Raw genomic sequence first — 24,049 nt, forward strand, 5'->3', positions numbered from 1 at the left:
GTGCCAGAGAATTACAAAAAAAGTAGTTTGGAATTTCAGAAATAAAAATTATGCTCATGGGCATAATTAGAAAAGGAATTAGTGAAGATACTCCCCATGATTTTTAAGAAATAATAGAATTTGGATAGGCTAAACATATAAAGTATGCAATCAGTGTTAGACAAATTTCTCTTAAATGGTTTTGGAAAGTGGGCAAGTAAAGAAATAAACTCTGGTATCATATAAATCCATATGTTGAAGAGCTCATTCTCTTATTCTCTGATGATACTTGATTAAGTAACATGCTGTTTTATATATGATTCTTAATGTAAACTCAGTAATGTAAAAGATTAAGGTGTTTACATGAAGAGGTGTCAAATTATTTTGAAGGATGGGTACATTAAAGGCTTAACTATCAAATAATTAAATTATTAATCTTAAGGATTCTAATTTTCTTGTTGACTCCATTCTTGGTAGTTTCTTGGCTTCTATTTCTTTTAACTTTTCTAGTTTTCTTTAGTTGTTTTTAGTAAGATAGTTGTCTGTACAATTTAGTTTTATGTTTACATCTATAGGGAAATGATTTTGATTATTTTTATTTAAACAAAATTTTCTTTTAAGATAAAAACTAGCAAATTAAAAAGAAACAAGCACCTGTGAATACAGATGTAGTGAAAATTCTCAAGTATTTTTTTTTTTTTTTGCTATGGTTGTAGAACACTATGAGATTTTACATAATAAACATCAAATAATTAAAGCAAAACCAGCCCCATGGCTAGCAGAGTTGTATATTATTAGAGTGTACACACATCATTCTCTTGAACCAGAGTTACGACTCTAAGTAAAATATTTGAATTGTTCAGAGTACAAACTAGCATCATGAAGTGTTATTTTAGAGGCCTAATATGAATTTTTATTTCATTAATCATGGCATGATTAAAAACTGAATTGATAGCAAAGAAGGGATATTGTAAAGTCATTTCCTAGGATGAGCTATGAAACCATGGATATGTGCTCTTATTTTATGCTTACCTAAAATTGCTTTTATTCTTATTGTATATAAAGCATGAGCTTATTGAGCAATGAAATATGTCTCAGGGTAGCACTGACGAGCTTATAATTTCTTTATCAGCCAGTCAGGGTCTAGTAAGGAGAAAAATTTCAACAACTAATTGAAAATGAGAGAACTTAAGATAATTGTAAGCAGTTATAAATAAAAGAAATGCAAACTAGGCTAATAAAAAAAGGCAAAAGAAAATCTAGTATGATTAGAGCAACTGATAGGAAGCAGCTTCCATCCAAGGGCTGAAGGAACAATGGAAAGGATTGAAATGAAAATTCTAGTCTAGCAGAGAAACCTGGGGAGCTGAAGATCTTTGCAGAGTGGCTGGTGCCCAGAGGTCTGGTTCCTTGGGGGAGGTGATGAAGCTGGTTCTGCTAGTGTTAGAGGTGATTGGCCACCTAGACTCACCTGCAGCTATGGGAAGGCCCTTGAGCTCCAGACCTGCTGCAAAGGGGGACTGGCATCCGAGGAAGAAGACAGGAAGCTATAGGAAAGCCCTGGTCTCTCCTTAGTAACCTCTATAGTCTGGCTATACAACTGGTCCAGCTGACAAAGCATAAATGTGACTTATAGAGTCCCAGCCCCAACACTACAGTATTACATATTGAAATATGTATTTAAAATTGAGACAATAACTTAATAAATGAAGAAATCTATTACCACAAAAATGATTTCTACAATACAGTATTACATTCCTTCATTTTAAGTCCTGTCTCTAATATTTAGATTTTGTTTTCTTTGAGGTCTGGGTCTTGTACTGTTTTTGTAATATTGGGAACACAGAAAAGATACATTTCATTCTTTTGAAACTAAATTCCTTTGAAGGTCTCTTCAAAGGATTTGCTTTCACATAATATGCTTCAAGTTGAATTGTATCAATTTAGGTTTTTGTTTTAATTAACAGATTACGTTACCTTTGAGAAATAGTTTTTTTTGTTTGTTTTTCCTATCTTAATTTCCCTTTCTTTCTCTTGAGACTGGGCTAGCTTAAAGAACTTTAGGGCACTTCAAAGACATTTTCACCTCTAATTTACTATCCACATTGAAAAATCAAGTTTTAAATTAAATTTGAATTGGGAAGGGAAGGTATACAGAGGAACAAAGAGGAAAGGGAAATACCTTGGTAGATCTGTAACTATTTTTTAATAGATTTTTCTAATTCTGACAGCTTAAGGCTGTGGACATAAAAGAACAGTTTACTTTCAGGATGTCAGAATGCAAACACTATTCATCCTGTATCTGTATTCAGCTATGGGTTCTAATGCTTTGGGGTCTTGGCTTTGACCATGAACATCCGAGCTTTAAACAAAAAAGGCCTGAGTATCTATATTAATCTTTTGTAAGTTTTGAGGTCAAGCAAACATTAATCTTATGCTTTTTTTCTTTAAAGGGAAGAAGAAGAAGAAATTGACGAAGAGGAATTGGAACGATTGAAGGCACAGTTAGATGAGAACAGACAAATGATTGCTACTGTCAAATGCAAACCTTGGAAGATGGAAAAGAAAATTGAAGTTCTCAAGTATGTTGCCACTGTTCTTATATACAAACACTTTCTCTGATAATACTCTCCAAAGGCCTCCCAGTAGTGCTGTAGTGATATCACATATATGCTGACACTTGTACAATGCTCATAGTCATATATCTACATATACAGTCAGCTCATGAAAGCACAGGGAGGATGCTAAGCCAACAGAATGGCACATAGGATCCAGATTAAGGTTTATGCTAATAGCTATTCTCTGGTTACATGTCAGTGATCCAATACCAATTTTAAGTTAACTGCTTAGTTGGGTACAAACACATTCAGAGCACACAGACTTAAAGACATCACACATGCAAAATCAACTGGATACCCCTTTCTGGGGGGAGGAGAACAGATTCTTCCGTGATGATCAGATTATATTTCTTTGTCCTAGTGGTCGGGGGAGACAGGTTAGACAGTTGTGGGTGTTGACCACTATGTTTAAATCTCTCAATTTTGCCACAGATATATTTTTACACACATTTTTATAAATACTAGTAAATTTTTAAAGCTATCCTCCCTCAAATCTATTTTGCTGATGATTCAGTTAAAATGACAGTGCAGTGTCATTGTGTCTGGTGATGAATAAAAGAACTAAGTTAGGTACTGGTATAATTTACTTTTAGTCTTGGCTTTGTAAAAGCTGTGTGTTGTTTAAGGAAATCATTTAACTTCCTAGAACCTCATTTATTTTCTCTCACCTTCTCTCTTTTACACACACACACACACACACACACACACACACCCCAATCCCCAAATCCAAAAAAATGAAGATATCCTAGATCTATCTTCTGTTCTGATATCTAACCATCATATTATACCTTTGTTTTGTTTTTTATTCCTTTGTTTTGTTTTATGGAATAAGATTTTCTTTCTTTTTCTTTGCAGTACTTGGGATTGAACCCAACAGCATTCTACCTCTGAGATACATATCCAGCCTTATATTTTAATTCTTTGATTTGAGACAGGGTCTCACTAAGTTGCAGAGGACCTCACTAAGTAGCTAAGGCTGGCTGCAAATCTGCGATTCTCCTGTCTCAGCCTCATGCCCAGCTTGAAATAAAATTTTCTAAGTTCCAAATATGGAGAACCCAGTGTGTACCCACATGCACACACCTACCATGAGTAAAAGCAATGGCAAGCAGCACTACTTTTTCCATGAAGCTACTGATTGTGTGTGTGTGTGTGTGTGTGTGTGTGTGTGTGTGTGTGTGCGTGCGCGTGTATGTGTATACCATATACACATCCGAGTATGTAGGTGTGTCTGTTTGGATATTGGAGCACTTTTAATTTAATGAAGTAATGATCATGCTAATTGTATATTTAAAAGCATTTTTACTTGGAAAAACAGAAACTTGGCAGCCCAATGCTAACCCCTAAAATATATTTTGAAATGTTAATGGCCCACAAAATCTCTAAATGTATTTTAAAATATTAATGGTCTAGGTTTCATAGGTAATTGTATATATAGAAAGTTCTAAAATTGAAAAGTGATAATATTGTAAATTTTTCAAAGTATAAAATTGAGAAAGAATACCCAGGAGTATGGAGGTATAAAAATTCTCCTCTCCCCCTACTCTTGCCTAAAACTCCAGTGTATGACAGTAGAGTAGATATGGGCTTCAAACTTGAATTTGAATCCCAGATAATTTATTTAATGGCTGTGGAAAATTGAATGAGATGTGTAGTCCCTTTGTGTTTAGGTTTCTTATGAAATTATATTTGTTTCCAGGGTTATTAGAAACAAAAATTGAGACAATTCACATAAAATACTTAGCATGGTACCACGTAGCTGGGAAACATAATTGTAATGATTCTTCCAGTGGAGAACAGACTTGATGGCTCCTTATTATCTTCAGTGTGGCAAGAGAGATGGAGAAGGGTTTGGGACCTGGCAGAGTTGGATGGGGCAGACCTAACCCTAGACAAACCTCAGGAGCTTTGTAGAATGATGACACATTGGTAATAATGGTTAATTACCAGATTCTGAGGTTCCAACAAAAGGAAATAGTATCTTGACAATTTGGCAGAATCCAGGGCCAGAACACTCTTAAGTCTTCCAACTATACTCTAAGGGCAGTGTTATTAACAGATCTCAGGGGCTAGGGCCTTGGACTAGAGAGTAGAAATTAAGAAGATTTTAGAAGCCTAGAGAAATGGTAATTGGGATGAAAAGAAGGGCAATACTAAGCCCTAGCACTAGAACAGAAGTTGACAATGGGAATCTATGGCTGAATCTGTAACATAGGTATCTTTTGTTTGGCCCACATGATTTTTTGTTTGTTCTTTTCTTTTTAAAATTATTTCTTGCCAGGCATGGTGGCACACGCTGTAATCCCCATGCTTGGGAGGGGGAGACAGGAGGATCACGCTGGTTTGAAGCCAGCCTCACTGGCTTAAGAGACCCTGTTTCCAAATAAAAATATAAAATAGGTCTCGGAGTGTAGCCTGGAGGTAGAAGAGTTTCCAGGAACCCCAGTACCACCAATATATATATATATATATATATATCTTTATTGTGGCAAAGCATGCATTAAATCTACTTACCAGTTTAAACCTATTTTGGGGCTTTTAAATAATAGTATTCTTTTTTGTTTTTGTGGTGCATAGGATGAAACCCAGGGGCATTCTTCCTCCAAGCCAAATCCCAGCCCTATTTTTTATTCTTTATTTTGAAACAAAGTCTCACTAAAGGACCTAAGTAGCTGCGACTGGCCACAAACCTTCTCTCCTCCTGTCTCAGCCCCTCAAGTACCGGGGTTATAAAAGTGTGCACTACCATGCTCAGCTGTAGTTTTTCTCTTATTTTTATCTTTTAGATGTGGGGGGGGGTTACATTAAAAAATCCAGATGTGTATCTTCTCATAGATAAGTGGAATATTGGGTCCTACATTCCTACATGAAAATAACAGCTGGGGCTAAGCAAGGACTGACCCTATGAATAGGGCATTCACTCCTTGACTTTGCACAGCTTCCAAAGAATCCACATCACTTGTTTATTCTGTTTGGCTGGACCTTGTGGGCATTCAGATTTGCTGCCTCCCACCAGGGCATCTGGGGAGCAAGCCAGGAATGTTACCAAGACACTGATTCAGAACAACAAAGCCAACGTCAGTTCACAGAATGGAAGCACACATTTAGGCCTAGAGAAGAAACAACTGTGGCTCTTCACCTGTTAGCAAGGCTTACTGTCCTGCGAGAATGCTTCATGGCTCCAAGTGGCTCCTGCTTTTTGGCCTCCCAGCTCTCTGCACAGCGGGTGCCAGCAGCCAAGGCTGGCCGAATTCTCTTGATTCCCTTGATGTCAGCCTCTGTGATAAAGATGTTGATTACTAAACCACTCCACCTGTCTCCCTTTGTGGGCTTTTGAGTGCTGTATTGAGTACTGGAATCTCTCATGGATTCAATTGCATTATCTGAACAAGTGGTCACTATTTCACAGTGCATTAGGGAGGGCTCCTCTGCTTCATTGTTATAAGCCAGATTTCCCTCCACTCTTGATTTCTGTCAGAGAAATATATTCTCTGAGAGTGTTTCCAAGGATTATGTTATTCCCAGACTTCATCTCCAGTTTTCATTCCTGCTAAGTCTATGAAATACAAGACATGGGCTCAGTATTATTGGAACAACTGTTTTGATCACAGGTTTGGATCTGTGTCTTGTTTCCAAGGCTTCCCTTCTGGCTCTGGACTCTGAATCACTTGTGAAACTTCTAAAACAGGTTTTAGACAGGGTTAGGGTTTCAGGACATGTTATAAGAGTAAAGCTTCAGAAATGAGAGCCTATGATTCTGAGGATGCTGTGGAGGTTCAGGGATTGTCCCCACATTTGTAAAGAACATCTACTCTTAGGAATATGAGTTCCTCAGGGATTAAGGTCAAAGGATCATTATATAAGCAGTTGCTACATAGTGAAGAAGAGCTAGGAAGTGGTGGTGAATCTATATGGACTCTCACATGGATTCTCACATGGTGAAGTCTCACATGGTGCAGCAAGTGGAGCTCAGCGTTTTTTTGTTTTGTTTTGTTTTGTGGTACTGGGGTTTCTGGAAGCCCTTCTACCTTCAGGCTACAGTCCCAGACCTATTTTATATTTTTGAGACAGGGTCTCTTAAGCACTGGCTTTGAACCTGTGCGCGATCCTCCTGTTTCTACCTCCCAAGCGCGGGGATTACAAGCGTGTGCCACCACGCCCCGCTGAGCTCAGCGTTTTTAAGGCAGTGGATTTGGCTCTGAAAGGAAGCCACTTTCTTTCCACTATTGTTATGGAACCATGTTTTTCACCATATGTTTTGATGTATGCTAATAGTTTCATACACATATGTAGCCTTAAAATCCAGTGGATGAGAACCTCTGGGTAGAGGGACAGGTATACCTGGCCCCAAATGTGTATGGTTATTTTTTACTCTAAAAGTCATTAATACAAGGTCAGGATTGAGAGCCACTGTCTTTTACTCTCAGAAATAGAAAACATTAAGCAAGATATTCTGCTCTGTGCATAGTTTACTAAATGGGTAAGAATATGTAGGTTGTGCGGTGGAGGTGGAGAAAGGACAATAGCAGTATATTTTCCATTTATCTAAAAATCTATTACAATTTTTTTTATTATTTACCTATTTTTAAAATATCTACCAGTGGAAACATTAAGTATATACTATTTTTAAATTGCTTATGGGTTTGGCTCAGAAATTAGATGACTAGATCTTTCCTATCTGTAAAAAGTGGCAATACTAACTTGGTAGCAGCCACCACAGGTGAAATAAAACAGCTGAATGGAAAGTAATTGGTCTATTTATTATTCATCCTAAAAACCTAAGACCTTTAACTATATCAGAACATTATGTCTAGTACATTAAAAGCTCTTAGAACTAAACCTAAACAAAATGGTTGCTACCACTTTATTTTGTTATAGTGGAATAGGTTTGGCCCTGAAAATGAAGAGATGGGACTCTGATCCAAGAGCTCCCTTGGACTTTACCTCTTTGTGCTTTAGCTTATTTATTTATAAAGCAAGAGTTTGGATTGTGGCCCATAGTTCTCCAACTGCTGTCCTCACAGGTCAAGTGGTTCGGTGAAATCAGTTCAGGGTCAGGGAGGCAGAGGTAAGAGGGAGGATCACTCAGCCACAAGTCAGGATCAAGCAGAAGAGAGCTACCATATTTCTTGTACATAAGGTGCTTCTGCATCAAGCATTTATATAACAAAAAATGCTTCTATGGCTATTGAAATAAGGAACTGGCTAAAATAGCACTTGGCTGGATATTTAAAAATGCTTATATTGGAAGGGAACAATTCTGATATTTTATGAATCTACCAACTAGGATATAGGAGAACTCTAAGTGTATTTTTTGTGGCATTGTCTCTTGGAAAGACACTAGTTAAAATTATTTATTTCAGTAGCAAAATGTTTCTGTGCTATTCTATGGACTGCTTTAGTTTTTGAGTCATGTAGCGCCCTGACCCAATGTTTCTGGGAGTTGTTCACTGGCTGACTATGCCTGGTGATTTATTAATGAGATACCCAATAAAGCCAAGAAAGTTACCCTTAGGATTTCATTTACACTTAACAGGTGCTTAAAGCTGTCAGCTAGCCATTAAGGTAACCTCCCTCCTTGCTCAATCCCCTTTATACTATAGCACATATTTTTGTTGGTTTTTAATTTTATTTGGTGTTAGATTTTGTTTGGGGGAACTAATATGTGTCTAGAGAAGTGAGAGGGGACTGTGGTTGATTTTCTCTGCTTGAGCCATCTGGAAAAAGAACCCCTTCAGCTTCTAGCTTTGCCTTTCCTCCCCAGCTTTCATGTAGCTTAACATTTTCATGAGTTTATACATCAGTTAAAAAAAGCATTTTCTTGCCGGGTGTGGTGGCACACGCTTGTAATCCCTGCGTGTGGGAGGAGGAGACAGGAGGATCACGCAGCCACACTGGCTTAAGAGACCCTGTTTCCAAATAAAAAATATAAAATAGGTCTTGGAGTGTAGCCCGGAGGTAGAAGGGTTTCCAGGAATCCCAGTCCCCCCCCCACAAAAAAAAGCATTTCCTTCATCTGATATTGTATAGGAATGAAAGATTTCACACAAGAGGAATTTTAAGAGATGTATATACCCACTTACATACACTCAACCATTTGGAGTTATTTTTAAACATAGGCCGTTGGTTCTTATATATCACATTGTCTAAGGGGACAGTGACTTTTTTCATGTGAAGAATGGAAAATATATAGATTGAATGAATTCATCTCAACTTTTTCCATCAAAAGGTAGCATTAAAATCCAATTTTTATTGAAATCCAATTTTTAATAAGATCGTACTAAGTGTCAAACAGTATGTTGTGAGCAAATTTCTTAAACTCTTCATCTTCAGTTCCCTTAGTGTATGTAGGGATAAAATTAGTACTACTTCATAAGGTTATTGAGAAGGTTAAATCAATCAATAGATATAAAGCACTAAAAATAGTGCCTGGCACACAGTAGTTATTTAATGCATGTTACTTATTATTATCACAATTGCATTTATTCTTCTCAATTCTACTTCAAGATAAATATTTGTATTTGGACTTTACATAAAAACAAACTTAATCTCTGCATGCACAATCATTTACTGTCTGATAATTAACAAGTAATGAAACTATGAATTCTACAACCTGGCTTCCTATTCCTTTTCTAAGTTGACTTCTCGCTGGTTATTGATGATGGCAACCAGACCATTTGGGAGAGGGACAAACTCATCTCCACTTGTTTTTGGTGTCATATCTTATCCTAGGAGATGATGCACACATTTAACTCACTGCTCATAAGAACAATGAAAATAAAAAGTTATTCCCATTTTACAGATTAAAAAATCACTCACAAAGAAAACATAATTGAGTGGTCTGATGTATCTAGCATTATGTTCAGGTCAAGGAAAATAATGAGCTATAAGATAAAGATCTACTTTTCTTATCTTGAAAATCTCAAAACCTATTCTAAAAGGAAGATTTACATTAAATTTTTAAAAAAGCACTGCAATGCAACTGAACAAAAGAACCAAACAACTTTTGAGCATGCGTAGTTTCAGTCTTTCTCTCCTACCCTCCTTTCCCTCTGCTCACTCTTTCTTTTTAAAATCCTATTTTTGGGGAGGCTCAGGCAGGAGGAGGTTAGCAGGAAGTAATTTAATAAGACCCTGTTTCAAAATAAAATAGCACAGAAGTAGAATATCCTTGGTTAAATACCCAGTACCCCCCCCACACACACACAAAATCAAAAAACAAACAAACAAAAAAAAAACAAAGAAAACATTTTATTCAAGAGAAACCAGTTCTTGTTTGAGATCAGAAGTCTCTTAACATTTATATTAGAGTTTATCTGCCAAAATTTCCTGACTCATCATTTTTATTGCATTGAAATGAGTTTTTCCAATTATAGCCAGTCTGCTCCTTACATATTTCTAGTAAGCAAGAACAATGTCCTTGGCAGTTCTCTGTCTCAGGATTTAGCCTATTGGTATTTTTTGTATTGCTATGATTACTTAGCTAATTATTGTGGTTAATTTTAGTGCTTTTCAAATAATGTTTTGAAATTCTCCCTCAAAGAATTCTAAAGGAACCAAATGAAAATATTATTGTTTTCTTTGGGGGGCTTATGTACTTTGGAAATTTTTTCAATTATTAAGGAAGTCAGCTCTGAAATATATGATAAATATACTCCTTTAGTTGTCTCATGATTTAATCTTTCTTGTTTCCATTGAACCATTTTACTGTAGATAGCTAGAGAGGTTCTTGTCTTTTTCTTGGTTTGACTATCTTTGCAAGTAGCCCACAGGACTGCTTTATTAATAATAACTATTATTAATTTTTTCTCTTGGTGTTGGGATGAATCCTCAATTCGGGAACTCAGAAACTCAGAATCTATAGGGGTCCTTGCCTAACATGACAGAAATGAATTTTAGCACACATCAGAGACATAGACAGAGGTTTATTTGGGGAAAAGGGAAGAAATACCCATTCAAAAGAGAATGTGGGCCACTTTAAGATGAGGAAGGCCTTTTGGGGAGTACAGGGCTCTTTCTTATTGGGGACTTTGGTGAGGGGTGTGCTAGAGGAGGTATCTGAGGATGATCTCAGTCTGGTGGACCCCGAGGAAGTTTCTGTTGGTCTGGTAGTCTGGTCAGCTTTAGGGAGGATAATCTCAGTCAGACAGCGCTGAGGAAGCTCTTGGTGGTCTGGTCAACATTAGGGTCCTCGGGCTGATTGGGGTTATCATCAGCTGAATGACAGATAAGATGGAGAGTGTTCTAAATGATACATTTCTCAAAATATTGTACCTGTCTTGTTATCACTGCACAGGGCAATTATTTCTTCTAGTCAGCTCTAGGATCTACAGATTTTTCCGGAATTGGGGAGAGTCAGGCTTGGAAAAGATAACTGGTTTGGGGAGTAAAGACAGAAGCACTTCAGCTTTAGGTTCTTATATTAAATTACATTTTACTTTTCCTTCCTATCTGTCTCTTTTTTACATACTTATCTTCTATCCTACATCATTGGTGTTGGGGATTGAAACCAAGGACGTGTGCATGATAAGCATACTTCCTACTACTAAGCTATAACCCCATTCACTATCATCTTAATTGTACCTTATTGTATCCTATTCCTTATAGTATGATCATTGATATATATATCTACCTATGGAATCAGTTTTCTCAGCTTCCCAAAGTATTTTATCCCACAACAATTTTTGATAAATAGCAACTTATTGAGCTTGTCCTCCAGTATCTTAGCTGTCAGAAAAACTAAATTTCACAGATTTATAACTTGTTTTGTGTGCGGATGGAACCCAGGGGCATTCGATCTCCGAGCTACACCCCCTGCCCTAATTTTTATTCTTTATTCTGAAACCGGGTCTCACTGAGTTGCAGAGGGCCTCACTAAGTAACTGAGGCTGTCCGTGAACCGCAATCCTCTGGTCTCAGCCTCCCGAATGCTGGGATTACAAGCGTGCGCCACCACGCCTGGGCGATTTATAACTTTTATTATGCTGTCTATGAATATAATGCTATCTTTGAAAGGTAATTTAAAAAATGCATTAGTTAATATCTCAGTCACGTTTTCACTGCTGTGATACAAAACAATTGACACACAATTTAGAGGAAGGGTGATTTATTTGCTCACAGTTCTTGGAGATTTCAGAGTTTCAGTACATGTCAGGCCAGGTCTGCGGAGCTTAGAGCATGGTGGCAAGAAGCAGAAAGAGGGAGAGGACAAGGCTCTGGTCTCACGTCACAGAAGCCAGAAGCAAGAGACGGAACAGGAGGAAGAACCATATACAATCTCCAAGGCCAAACTCCCAGGGACCCACCTCCTCTAGCCACACCCCACCTGCCTAGGTTACTACCCAGGAAAGCTGTCATAATGGGTGTGTCCTCTGATGAGACTACAACCCTATGACTTAATTATATCAGCTCTGAAGATTATTACATGAGCTTTTCAGGGGACATTCTATAACAATTATTGCTTAAAGCTCAAGGAGTAATTTGAAATATATTGTGCATAATAGACTAACAGTAAAAGGAAGGCAAATATATACACGATAAGCACAAAACAATAATAATCAGAAGAATATGTTCTTGCTATTTTGGAAAAACGTTATCTAGATCTTAGATAAGTTATTTAACCATAATCACTTGTTGTGTCTAGTTTGTAATAAAAAGGTGAAGGCATTTTTATACATATGATGAAGAACTAACAAGTGGTATGCTATTTTGGTGGGCTTAGAGAAGCTTGCTGCTATAGTATGAAAATGGTGAGCTTTATTAAGATACACATACTAAAGTAAATGTTTGTAAAACATTGTATTAGAATATAATTGCCGGGCATGGTGGTGCACGCTTGTAATCCCTGCACTTGGGAGGTGGAAACAGGAGGATCGTACAGGTTCGAAGCCAGCCGTGCTGGCTTAAGAGACCCTGTTAAAAAAAATATATATATATATACACATATATATACATATATATGTATATATATGTGTATATATATATATATATATATATATATATATATATATATATGGTCTGGGAGTGTAGCCCGGAGGTAGAAGGGCTTCCGGAAGCCCAGCACCATTAAAAAAAAAGAATATCATAACAAATTAGATGAGAGTACAAAATGGTAATTGGATATTTCCACTATGATATATCTCAAATTTTCATTTTTAGTCACAAAAGGTAGAAAATTTTAATTAATATGAATCACCTCTTTCAAATAGTTGTATTGATGATGATTTTGTAATATTCTGTTTGAGTTTACATACATACATGCATATATGTATGTTTATATATGCATATATTGTATATTTATATATGCTTTCAAATCTATGTGAACATACATGACTCTTTGGATGAATTAACTTCTATACATATGCACATACTGCTGTTACCTTTATCTATTTACTTCTTTCCTTCTTTCTTTCTTTCTTCTTTCTTTCTTTCCATTCTTTCTTTTATCATAGTGGGGTGTTGAACTCAGTGGCTTTTACCTCTGTGCCATACCCCCAACCATATTTTCATATTTTATTTTGTTCTAAAACAGGGTCTCACTAAAATTGTGGAGAGCCTTGCTGTGGCTGGCCTCAAACTGCAATTCTCCTGCCTCAGCCTCCAAAGTACTGGGAATATAGGTGTTTTCCACTGTGGCCAGCTGTTACTGTGTTTCTTGAACAATGTTTGGTCATGGAATCCGGAAAGGTTAGAAGGAGGGCCATGGAAGGACACTATGAAATAGTAAGATTCTGAGTCAATTCAGCAGGAAGCCAAGTTCACACAGGGACATAGTGTGCTTTCTAGATGACATCACCTGTTTTTGTCACCCTTGTGCTTAGGACAGTTCTCCAGACCTATGTGTGTCATGTGATAAGCAATAAAGTTTACCAGGTCTGATTATTTGCACCACCATGAATTTAAATCATTATTTAATTTTTTTTGGCCTACTTACAATTCCAAAGGCAGAATACTTAATTTGAACAGAAAATGAAGGCTATCTGTTGGAACAGTTTAGATTTAGCACTCTCAAATACTACTGCATATTTTGAAAAAATATTTAATAATACTTAGAAATATTTAAAAGGGTACAAAGTGAGTGCACAGGTATTGTGATGAGACATTTTACCAAACGTTCAAAGCAGAATGTTTCTGCTCACTCGGTGGTGCCCTGAGAATTCTTCTGCTTGACAGTATTCAGAATTCATTAGAACCTGTTTGATTAAAATGCACATGAGACAAGTCAAATTAGCACATTCTGTCTACCGAGACACTATAGGACCTTTCAGAGTTGGAATGTTAGTATATCTAAGAATATAAATGTGTGCATGACTCATGATGGAAATATCTCCTTTGTTAGAGAAATTTCTGCAAACTGATGCTTGGGATGCCTTTCTCTGCCCACCCAGATTCTACCAGTCCCATAAAATTTAGTTGATTCTTATCTCATCAACATCTTCAACAACTCCCAGCCTCCATTCTTCACTCTTTTTTCACTTCAAGCCTGTGTTTCGCTGTTATGTAACTATTTCATGAGCCTACATCTCATTTTCTTAGACGAGTTTTAAGCTGCAGAAAGGAATCTACATGCTTCTTTTATTTCTTTCAAATATTTAACACATTGCTAAGAACATTCAGTAAATGTTTGAGAAAAAATGACTAAGTAAAAGGGAGAGTGAGAAAGAAAGACATTTATGTATTGATTAGAATTTTGGGTGAGTCCATAGTTATGTATGGCAATTCGTATTTTTAGCACCATGCCTACATACTTCTAAGAATTTTCCTTTTACTATAAAGAAAGTGAGGAAACACTGCCATTTGCAAACCTTTGGTGACAAGAGCAGTTGAGGTGAAGTCTTAGATTGAGCTTCTAGGATTTATTTGTGTCTTTAAGGTCACATTCTCCACAAGTCTCAGACACCAAAAGACTAACAATAAACTGGGAATTTCTGGATGCTTTAAGGATATGGCCTAGTACCCTACAGCCCACAGACTATCCCTACCTTCAGGTAGTAGTGTTGTTAGTGACATGCTTAACTGATTCACTAAAATAAAACAGAAAACAATAAATAAAACATAATATCCTTGCTATATAATTTAATTAGAAGATCCAGAGAGAAATTTATATAGTTACCCTTACAAAATGTTTCATACTGAGAAAGACTTCATTGCAATAATTTGATTATGTAATGTGTAGTGGGTTGAAAAAATTGATTTTCCCAGCATCTTAGGTACATTGATGGGGGCCCTATAAGTTAGACTAACAAATCAGATTGCCAAGATGGGGCACACATGGGGACCACTCAGGGATGAGCAGTTCACAGCAGTGGTTAGAGTTTGGAGCCACATAGCATTTAAACCAAAGAACAATATATTTTAAGAGAAATGACAAAGGAAAAGGACTTTGACTTCCTAGGGCGAGAGATTTGGCAACTAATGGAAGATAAAGACGAGTAAGTGGAGTTTGTTCTGCAGATCTTTCTGTTTCCCTTTCTGGCCTAACAAGATTGTCTTTCCTAGTGGAGAGGAACAAACAGGAATGCAGAAAACTTTTCTTACATCTGCTTTTTAAAAATTGCTTTCAGCTCTAAATAATCATTGTACCATATTTGGAAACATTTTTGTCATGTTTTGTGTGATATTTAAGCACATAATACTTAAGTGGCATGTTTGGGGGCATCGTATTTGTCTACCCTTTGTTGCCTCTACCGATAACAGTATAGTCTTAGAATTTCCGGGTGTCTGTCCTGTGGAGGAAAGCAAGTTTGGGCTGTGTACAATATTTAAAACTTGCACAAGCTTTTAGTTCCTGGGGAAATCTGTATGGTCGCTCTCTTTTTCTACTAAAATACAAAGGACTTTTTAAAGTATAAATTGAATTTTAAATCAATCAGGTACAGAGCAGAGTTTGGAAGAGACTTAATCAGCAGGTAAAACTAGCATCGAGGAAGCTTTTGTTTTTGTCTTTTAAATATATCAAACTATTAAAGTCCAGCTTTGTTTTTTTCTCCCTTGATTCATCTACAATTACTTTGAGATGCTTGATTGACCTTTAGGGTATGACTAATATGTGTTTGAGTTTTTATTTGACATTAAAGCCAGTAATGAAAATAAGCATTTTTTTCAAGCCCCAGGGAGCAAAGAAGTTATCTTTAGTCTGAAGTATTTCTGGGGCTAGTAACTTTGAATTGAATACCATTTGGACCTGCCCAAGCTCAGCTTTAATTATTCAGCAGTACCAGGGTACTTGTAGCATGTCTCTATGAGTGTAATGTGAACTAGTGAAAAAATGCCTTAATAACTCTTTATACATGGGTCACTATATTGCTGATAAAAATTTAGAGATCGGGTTAGGGTTAGGGCTAGTTATTGGTTAGGATTATGCATATATATAATGCTAAATAATATATAAAAAGTATATATTTAAAAATATATATATATTGAAATATATATGCATATATATACATATAGTGAAATGGTAAGATGTTCCGTATAAGCCATATATACAAGATAATAGGTTATGTGAATGAACATTCAAATTGTTTGCATCTTCTTTATTTCTTGTTTTTGGATGCTCATTCAGGAAGTTACCTTTTAGAGATGTAAGATAAAGAGTGAACTAGGGACAGGAAAAGTAAAGTTATTCACAAAAGGCAATTATCAGGCATCAGATTACACAGAATACAGCCAATCCAATGGAACACCAACTACATAGGCTATCTGAGCTTTTTAGCCACCGAGCCAAATTGCTTGACCAGTTTAACAAGGCCTGTTAAATTTAGTAACCACGGCAAATAATATTTTGCTTACTCTAAATTTTGCCTCTGACTTGTTGCACATTAGAATAATTTGGTTCTTAAAAATTATATCTTTCTCTCACTCCTAGAGATTGTGTCTCAGTAATCTAGGGGTGGAAAGAATTAGGTTATGGAATTAAAAGATCGTGTAGAGCTGGTCATGGTGGAAGTGCCTGTAATCCCAGTATGTGGGATGCTGAGACAGTAGATTTGAGGCCAGCCTTGGCAACTTGGTAAGACACTGGGCAATTTAGAGGAGGCTATTTCAAAATAAAAAGCTGGAGGTGTAGCTCAGAGGTAGAATGCCCCTGGGTTCAATCCCTAGTATCCTCGGCATCCCCCTCCCCCGCCCCCCAAAAAAACAACCCTACACAGTGATTCCAGGGTTAAGGCAGTCAGGAACCATGACTTGATGTAGTCTTCTCACTTATGTTAAATAATTTAATTACAAATACTGAGGTTTACTTCTGTGCAATATGTTAAATACTAAGAAATTAGAATGAAAGTCAGCTTTTAAAAAAAAAATTATCTTTTTTCAGTACTGGGGATTGAACCCAGGGCATTCTATCTCTGAGTTATACCCCTAGACCTATTTTACTTTTTATTTTGAAATAATTTCTCACTAAGTTGCAGAAGGCTAAGTTGCTGAGGATGTCTGCAAACCTACAATCCTCCAGTCTCAGCTTTCCAAGTACAGGGATAATAGGCATGAACCCAGCTAAAGTCAGCTTTATTAGTTCAATTGTTGTTAATAACAGTTACTACTTAGATTGCTTTTGCATTTTGCCATGGACTAAGCTAAACACATTGCAAACTTTATTTCCTATAAAATAACACTTGTTTTGCCAGGCATGGTAGCACATGCTTGTAATCCCCACGCTTGGGAGGTGGAGAAAGGAGGATTGCTCATGTTCGAAGCCAGCCAAGCTGGCTTAAGAGACCCTGTTTCCAAATAAAAATATAAAAAAATAGGTCTGGGAGTGTAGCCTGGAGGTAGTAGGGTTTCCAGGAACCCCAGTACCACACACACACACACACACACACACACACACACACACACACACACACAAATAACACTTGTTTTGAATCATTATTTCCAGCACTGGGATGATTTTAAATGATTATTTCAATCTAAGTATGAAGTTATGTTATCTAGAAGCTTATGGTCCTGCTTTTCAATCTCTCTACATGTTGTGAGCCTACAAAATATACATCAAAAATGTTGTGAGTATATGTCAGGATATAGGTATAGCGCAGGGACAGATGGACTGGCCAGATATGCAAAGAAGATGAGGCAGAAGAAGGATGTAACTGACATGCCCAAGACAAATTAATGGACACACTCCCCAGCACACATCTGTAGGATGAGACAACTGGAAGACAAGATAAGGATGAAGTAACGGACACACATCCGGACATACGTCCATAAGATGAAACAGCTGAGAAAATAAGATGACGGTGGAAGCAATGAGCCAACACAATTAGTGACATCAATTTAGGGGATATAAGACCTAGCACATGGCTAGATCGAAGGCTCTGACCCAACTGTTTGAGAGACTGAAATTTAGCTCGGCCAGAAGGAAACATTCCTCTGGTAGCTGCTGGACGATTCCTCTAGATGACAGTCGGGCTCATCCCCATCTGACTCCCCGGACCTCGAGCATCTGCACCTCGACCATCGACAACGGCTGTGACAGCGATCCTGAACCTAGGTTACCCGCGGAGACCGTTTGCCTCAGGTAACCAAATGTTATCTGGCCAGTGGCTTAGTTAGAGAAGATGGGAATGTCATGAGCATTGCAAAATAAACCGAGTATTTGTGAAAGACAATAAGTGTGACCCGTCACTCTTGCCACTGTGTCAGTAAGACTCATAACACTACATTAAAGTAACTTCTTCCTATGTGATTCGTTTTCAATTACTCAGATCTAGTTCAGGGAAAGTGAAAGTTCTTTGGAATACCGTTCTTTGTTTTTGTTTTTGCTTTGTCAGTACTTGTTAGAAAAAGCCCTCTTGTTCCTCAGATCTCTTTACTTGGAAGTGTTCATGAGCACAAGTTTAGTTACACTTTCCTTGAACATCAATTTTGAAATGTCTTTCATTTACTTGAGCAATAAATTCATTGCTCAATCATACTATCAAACTGTAAACAAGAGGAAAGTCGACTTAACCGAAAAGGGGAACATGTTTCCTGGGATGAGAATGTGTCAAAGGCTGCATAGCAGGTCCTAACTCTTCTGTGTCATCAGGGTTGTATCATGTGTTATGGGTAAATTATCTATTTTGTAAGTTAGGCCAAAGTGTGCTCCTTTAACTAACTGTGAAAGCATTCTTGAAAGCCCATGAAACCTTATTATTCTAATTACCAACACAGGGGTTCATACATAAATGATGAGGCCAGGTATTATTGTCATTAAATAGACCTCACTCAATTATTTATCCTTAGGTCTGGGGTTACAGCTCAGAGAGCTGTGCATATTGTACCAGGGCTTGTTTGAGCTTTGAGGCCTGGAGACTGGATTACAGTCTTGGCAGGCACCTTGTGTTGAATGCAATTCAAAGAGATGACACACATTTTTCAGCCAGACATTTGGGTGGTTTTAGGGCCAACAGATATCTAAAGTTTAGCCACAAAAGCCCATTTCATTTTAGCCATGTAGTAAAGTCCCTTTAAATTATCCAGATAAATACAAATGGGTAGGAATATGAATTCACCATAGGAAAAGTATAAAGATATGTTCTTGCTTTTTAATTTTCTAATGACTCTTTTTTATTTTTTATATTCTGATATTTACCATGAGCACTTCAGTATATGTGTATTGACAGTATATATTTTCATCTTATGCATTTCCTTTTTGTGACTTGTTTCTAATTGCACAGTGAAAGATCTTGTCTTCTGGTTAAGAAAATCTTTTATTAGAGAGAATGGGATTAGATGATACTAGTTTTCTTCCATCCTGAAATCATGCCAGCTCATTGCAAAGGTCAGCCCTGAAAATAGTGTCAAGGCATGTTCCCTCACTGAGTCACTGACCTATCTGCCCTTTGCCCCTTCTTCTGGCCTTGTAAGCTACAAAAGCCCTTCCTTATATCTTGCAGCACCAAATCTGGGAAATTTAAAAGTTCTTGCCAAACAATCATTTTGGCTCATCTTATGGCCCCTGGCTTCATTTTAAAGGTATCCTCAAAAGCCAGATGTGATGGTACACACCTGTAGTCCTAGTACTTGGGAGATTGAGGCAGAACTGTGGCAGGCCCTCGACCAGCCTCAGCAATGTAGTGAGGTCCTTTTTTAAATAAAAAAGTAAAATATAACTGGGGATGTATCTCAGAGGTAGAATGTCCCTGGGTTTAATTCCCAGTGCCACAAAAATAAGTAACTTAATTGGAATAAAGTAAATAAAATGAAATGAAATAATGAAGTGAATAAAAATGTCCTCATGGTTTCTGAGGAGCTGAGTCAATCATTATGCCCAGGATGGGCAAGGAGGAGCAGAAAGTAGCTAGGATTGCTATTCGGGGCCCCTTTGGTATGAAACTTGTGCAGGAGGATCTCTTGGAGAATTGAGAGGGAGTCAGGCATCAAGGAAAAGAAGAAATTCTTACTTTAGATTCTGTGATGGAGAGTGAAGTCTGACACTTTTGTCTGAAAACCAGAGTCAAGATATATATGCTTAGGGTGGGATGAAATAGTAATTGGAAGCCAAATTTGAAACTATATCCAGAGTTAGCAAAAACTGTTAGCAATTGAAGAAACAAACATACACTAAAAACTTGTTTATAATTGTTCAAAGAAAGATTCTATTTATGATAACTGACAAAAAACTGGTGACTGTCATGTAAATAGAGTTCTATATTATGAAATATATTTTGAGTTAATTTTGTTGTGATTTAATTTAGTTTTAACAATGCTTCCTTCTCTCTTAAGTTTGGCTGGTTTTATGTTCATAAGCTCACAAAATTAGTATATTTATCTGCTCACAAAACTAAAATCCTGGCCAAATACAGAATATAATAGCTCTTTTTTCTACTTCTGACTGCTTAGAAAAAAATTATGCTTTCTATTTGACCATTCACCTGAAAAATTACATAACTCTAATTGGCTAACTGAATGTCAAAATTAAATGTTAAGTATCCATGAGTATACAGAGGACACTCTATTATATTCTCTTTCTCCTTTATTTCTTCTTCTGCTTCTCCCTCCTCCTCCTTCTTTTTAAGCTAAGCTAGACCCCCCCCCCAGCCTTTTAAAATTATTTATTTTAAAGCAGGGTCTCCCTAAGTGTCTAGGGCTGGCCTCAAACCTATGATCCTCCTGTCTGAGCCTCCAAGTGCTGAGATTTTATTACATATGAAAGTTCACTTAGTTATATTTGAAAAACAAAATTTTATTTTACTGCTAAGTAGAGTTTTTGATTATATATATATATATATATATATATATATATATTGCTATAATAGAAACTGAAGTAATGAGTCCTATATATACATTTTATAAATTTCAAAACTCTTTAGGCTAAATAATTGAATTATATTTAGTTCTGTTATAATATGATGTATGGTTTTCTAAAAGTCACTGCACTATGCAAATTGGGCAATAAATACCATAAGGTAGACAAGAAAAGTAGAGGTGAATCCAGGTATGGTGGTGCAAGCTTGTAATCTCAGTACTTGGGAGTCTGAGACAGGAGCATTACAGGTTCAGGATCAGCCTTAGCAACTTATCAGAGCCCTCTGAAACTTAGTGAGACCCTATTTCAAATTAAAATATAAAATAGAGCTGGGGGTGTAACTTGGAGGTAGAATGCCCTGTGTTCAAGAAACAGAAGTAATTACACGACTTGGGGTAAATGTAACCAGGAGTGTATCTAATAGTTGCATTTTCTATATCAGTTAATGCTTGAGGGCCAAGTCATTCTCACATGTTTGGATGGTACCCTTGATCATTATCCTTCTCTGGAAATCAAATGGCAGCCTTCTAGAGATGGACAAGATTGACTCAACTGGGCTTGTCAGACACCCTAACATTTGGCCCCTGGGTTCAATTCCCAGTACATGTACATGTGCACACAGAGGAGAGCACACACACACACACACACACACACACACACACACACACACACACAATCTCTCTCTCCCTCTCTCTCTCTCTCTCTCTCTTTCATTAACACTTCATCTTTTTTTAAATTTAATTTTATTTTTTTGGTGGTACTGGGGTTCCTGGTAACACTTCTACCTCTGGGTTACACTCCCAGACACCTATTTTTTTTTTTTTTTGAAACAGGGTCTCTTAAGCCAGCGCGGCTGGCTTCGAACCTGTACGATCCTCCTGTCTCCGCCTCCCAAGTGTGGGGATTACAAGCGTGCACCACCACACCTGGCTAGCACTTCATCTTTTAAGGTTTACTTTATAGGTTAATAAGAAGCTTGTGTACAGTCATTTCTGGAAGGGTCTTTTCTGTAAAAACATGCATTCCGTAGTCCCTCTAACTGACAACAGCATCCATCACACCTGTGGAAACACAGCCAGCTTTGAGTTGTCTTTATTATCATGACAGAAGCGCCTTTCCATCACATGGATCATATGCTCACCAGCTCCGAGGAGGAGAAGAGAAGCCCACGCCACCTCTATTTTTAAATTTCTTTTCATACATCAAACAAACAACAACAAAAATAACTGTCTTTGTCAGGGCTGATAGAACAAATTACCATAGACAGGGTGGCTTAAAAAACAAACATTTCTTTTCACGGTTCTGGAGACTGGAAATCTAAGATGGGGTGCCGGTATGGTTGGGGTATGATGAGGGCTCGCTTCCATGTTGCAGACAGCTGACTTCTTCCTCATATGGTGGGAAGGGGGGCTAGCCAGCTCTCCATCCTCTTCTCATAAGGGCACCATGCCTGTTTATGAGGGCAGAGCTCTCATGGCATTTCAGTCAGTGACAGATCACCTGAGCATGGCGGTCCAACAGATCATATTGCCTAGTAGTGTCTTTGCTATCTGAGTCCGTGTCAGTGTTCTTTATGATATTTATACAACGGCAAAGTGGCCTAATGATGCATCTCTCGGCAGGTATCCCTTCCAAATATGGCCCTACTAGAATATATCCCTGTTAAGAGGGCATGACGGCACTTCTATAGGCTTCACCTCCAAATACCACCACATTAGGGATTAGATTTCAACATACAAATTTTAGAGGGAGGATACAAACAGGGGCCAAACAAGACTATAAAATTATAAAATATTTAACATGGCCACATCATCCATTTTGAGGCATTAATTTTTTTGGTGGTACTGGTACTGGGGTTCCTGGAAACCCTTCTCCCTCCAGGCTACACTCCCAGACCTATTTTTATACTTTTTTATTTGGAAACAGGGCCTCTTAAGCCGGCAAGGCTGGATTCAAACCTGCACGATCCTCTTGTCTCCACCTCCCAAGCGCGGGGATTACAAGCGTGCGCCACCACGCCCGGCTGAGGCATTAATTTTTTTTTAACATACACATGGACACTGATGTGACTATTGTAAATGTATAGCTATTTGGAAATAATGCTAAAGTTCAAGTTTAAAACTATTTCTGAAAGTAAAGCCAAAGTACTGCTTTCCTTTCTCTGTCTTCCCTCAGCTCCCTTTTCTTTGCAGTATGATTTTTCCGTTTTAAGCCATTTTGCTTTTATAGGATTAAATACCAGGCCAGTAAGTATGTTCTATGTCAGTTCCTACTGACTCCTGATGCTCTGCTCGATCTCCCTCTCCCTCTCCCTCTCCCTCTCCCTCTCCCTCTCCCTCTCCCTCTCCCTCTCCCTCTCCCTCTCCCTCTCCCTCTCCCTCTCCCTCTCCCTCTCTCTCTCTCTCTCTCTCTCTCTCTCTCTCTCCCTCTCTCTCTCTCTCTCTCTCTCTGGAATTCTTAAAAAAGGAAAGAAAATGTTTTAAAATAAACATTCTGGCTCCCATAATCTGACATTAACTTCAGCTTCAAGGAAGAAATGAGAAGTAGGGTTCTCCGTTTTGACACTTTTCCTTGCTTTTCAACTACTCCAGATGATTAATAAGTGAGACTAAAATATCTTATTCTTCCTGGCCAGAATTTAAAAATTTAAACATACATTAAAAGTCTCTAGGTTACAAAATACAGCTGAGGTTCACTTGTGAAGCATCTAGCAGACCTAATGTCTTCTGCCTCCAGATTCTGATAATCTCAGTCCACTTCCACCCACTTCTTAATTCTGTTTTATTTTCTCAGGGAAGCAAAAAAGTTTGTGAGTGAAAATGAAGGGGCTCTTGGGAAGGGAAAAGGAAAGCGGTGGTTTGCATTTAAGATGATGATGGCCAAGGTAAGTGTTTTCATGACTCAGTCGAGTTCATACCCAACTGAGCTCAAGGGGGAGAAATTGTCTCTGTACTAAAGGGTGAAAAACAATCTTACAGTTTGTATGCAGAAAGCAAAGATACAAAATATGCACACACTGTATCTGTGGTATTAAAATGTGCAGAAGGGATTAAAATTATTTTTAGAAGTATAAAAATAAAAAAAGTTGGATAACACTGATTTATGGCAAAAGACTAACTTGCATGATTTGATCACCTCCAAATATAAAAGTCCTTTTCATTTTAATTCTCTGGAAGTTAGGGGGCATGGTCAAGTTTTCTTTCTCAAAATGTCTATAAGATGCAGA

General features: G+C 37.5%; 1 protein-coding gene across 1 annotated transcript in view; it reads left to right on the plus strand.

Moving 5' to 3' along the window:
- Positions 1-24,049, plus strand: part of TMC1 (transmembrane channel like 1) — a gene marked incomplete at both ends in the record, with an annotated part of 183,910 nt that overhangs the window by 78,350 nt on the left and 81,511 nt on the right. The window contains 2 exons of the mRNA XM_080708995.1: positions 2,433-2,561; positions 23,617-23,707. Of these exons, the coding sequence (XP_080565121.1) occupies positions 2,433-2,561; positions 23,617-23,707 (220 nt within the window). The remainder of the gene's footprint in view (positions 1-2,432; positions 2,562-23,616; positions 23,708-24,049) is intronic.

Source organism: Muscardinus avellanarius (assembly GCF_963383645.1).
Source record: "Muscardinus avellanarius genome assembly, chromosome: 13".
In the NCBI taxonomy this organism is placed as follows: Eukaryota; Metazoa; Chordata; class Mammalia; order Rodentia; family Gliridae; genus Muscardinus; species Muscardinus avellanarius.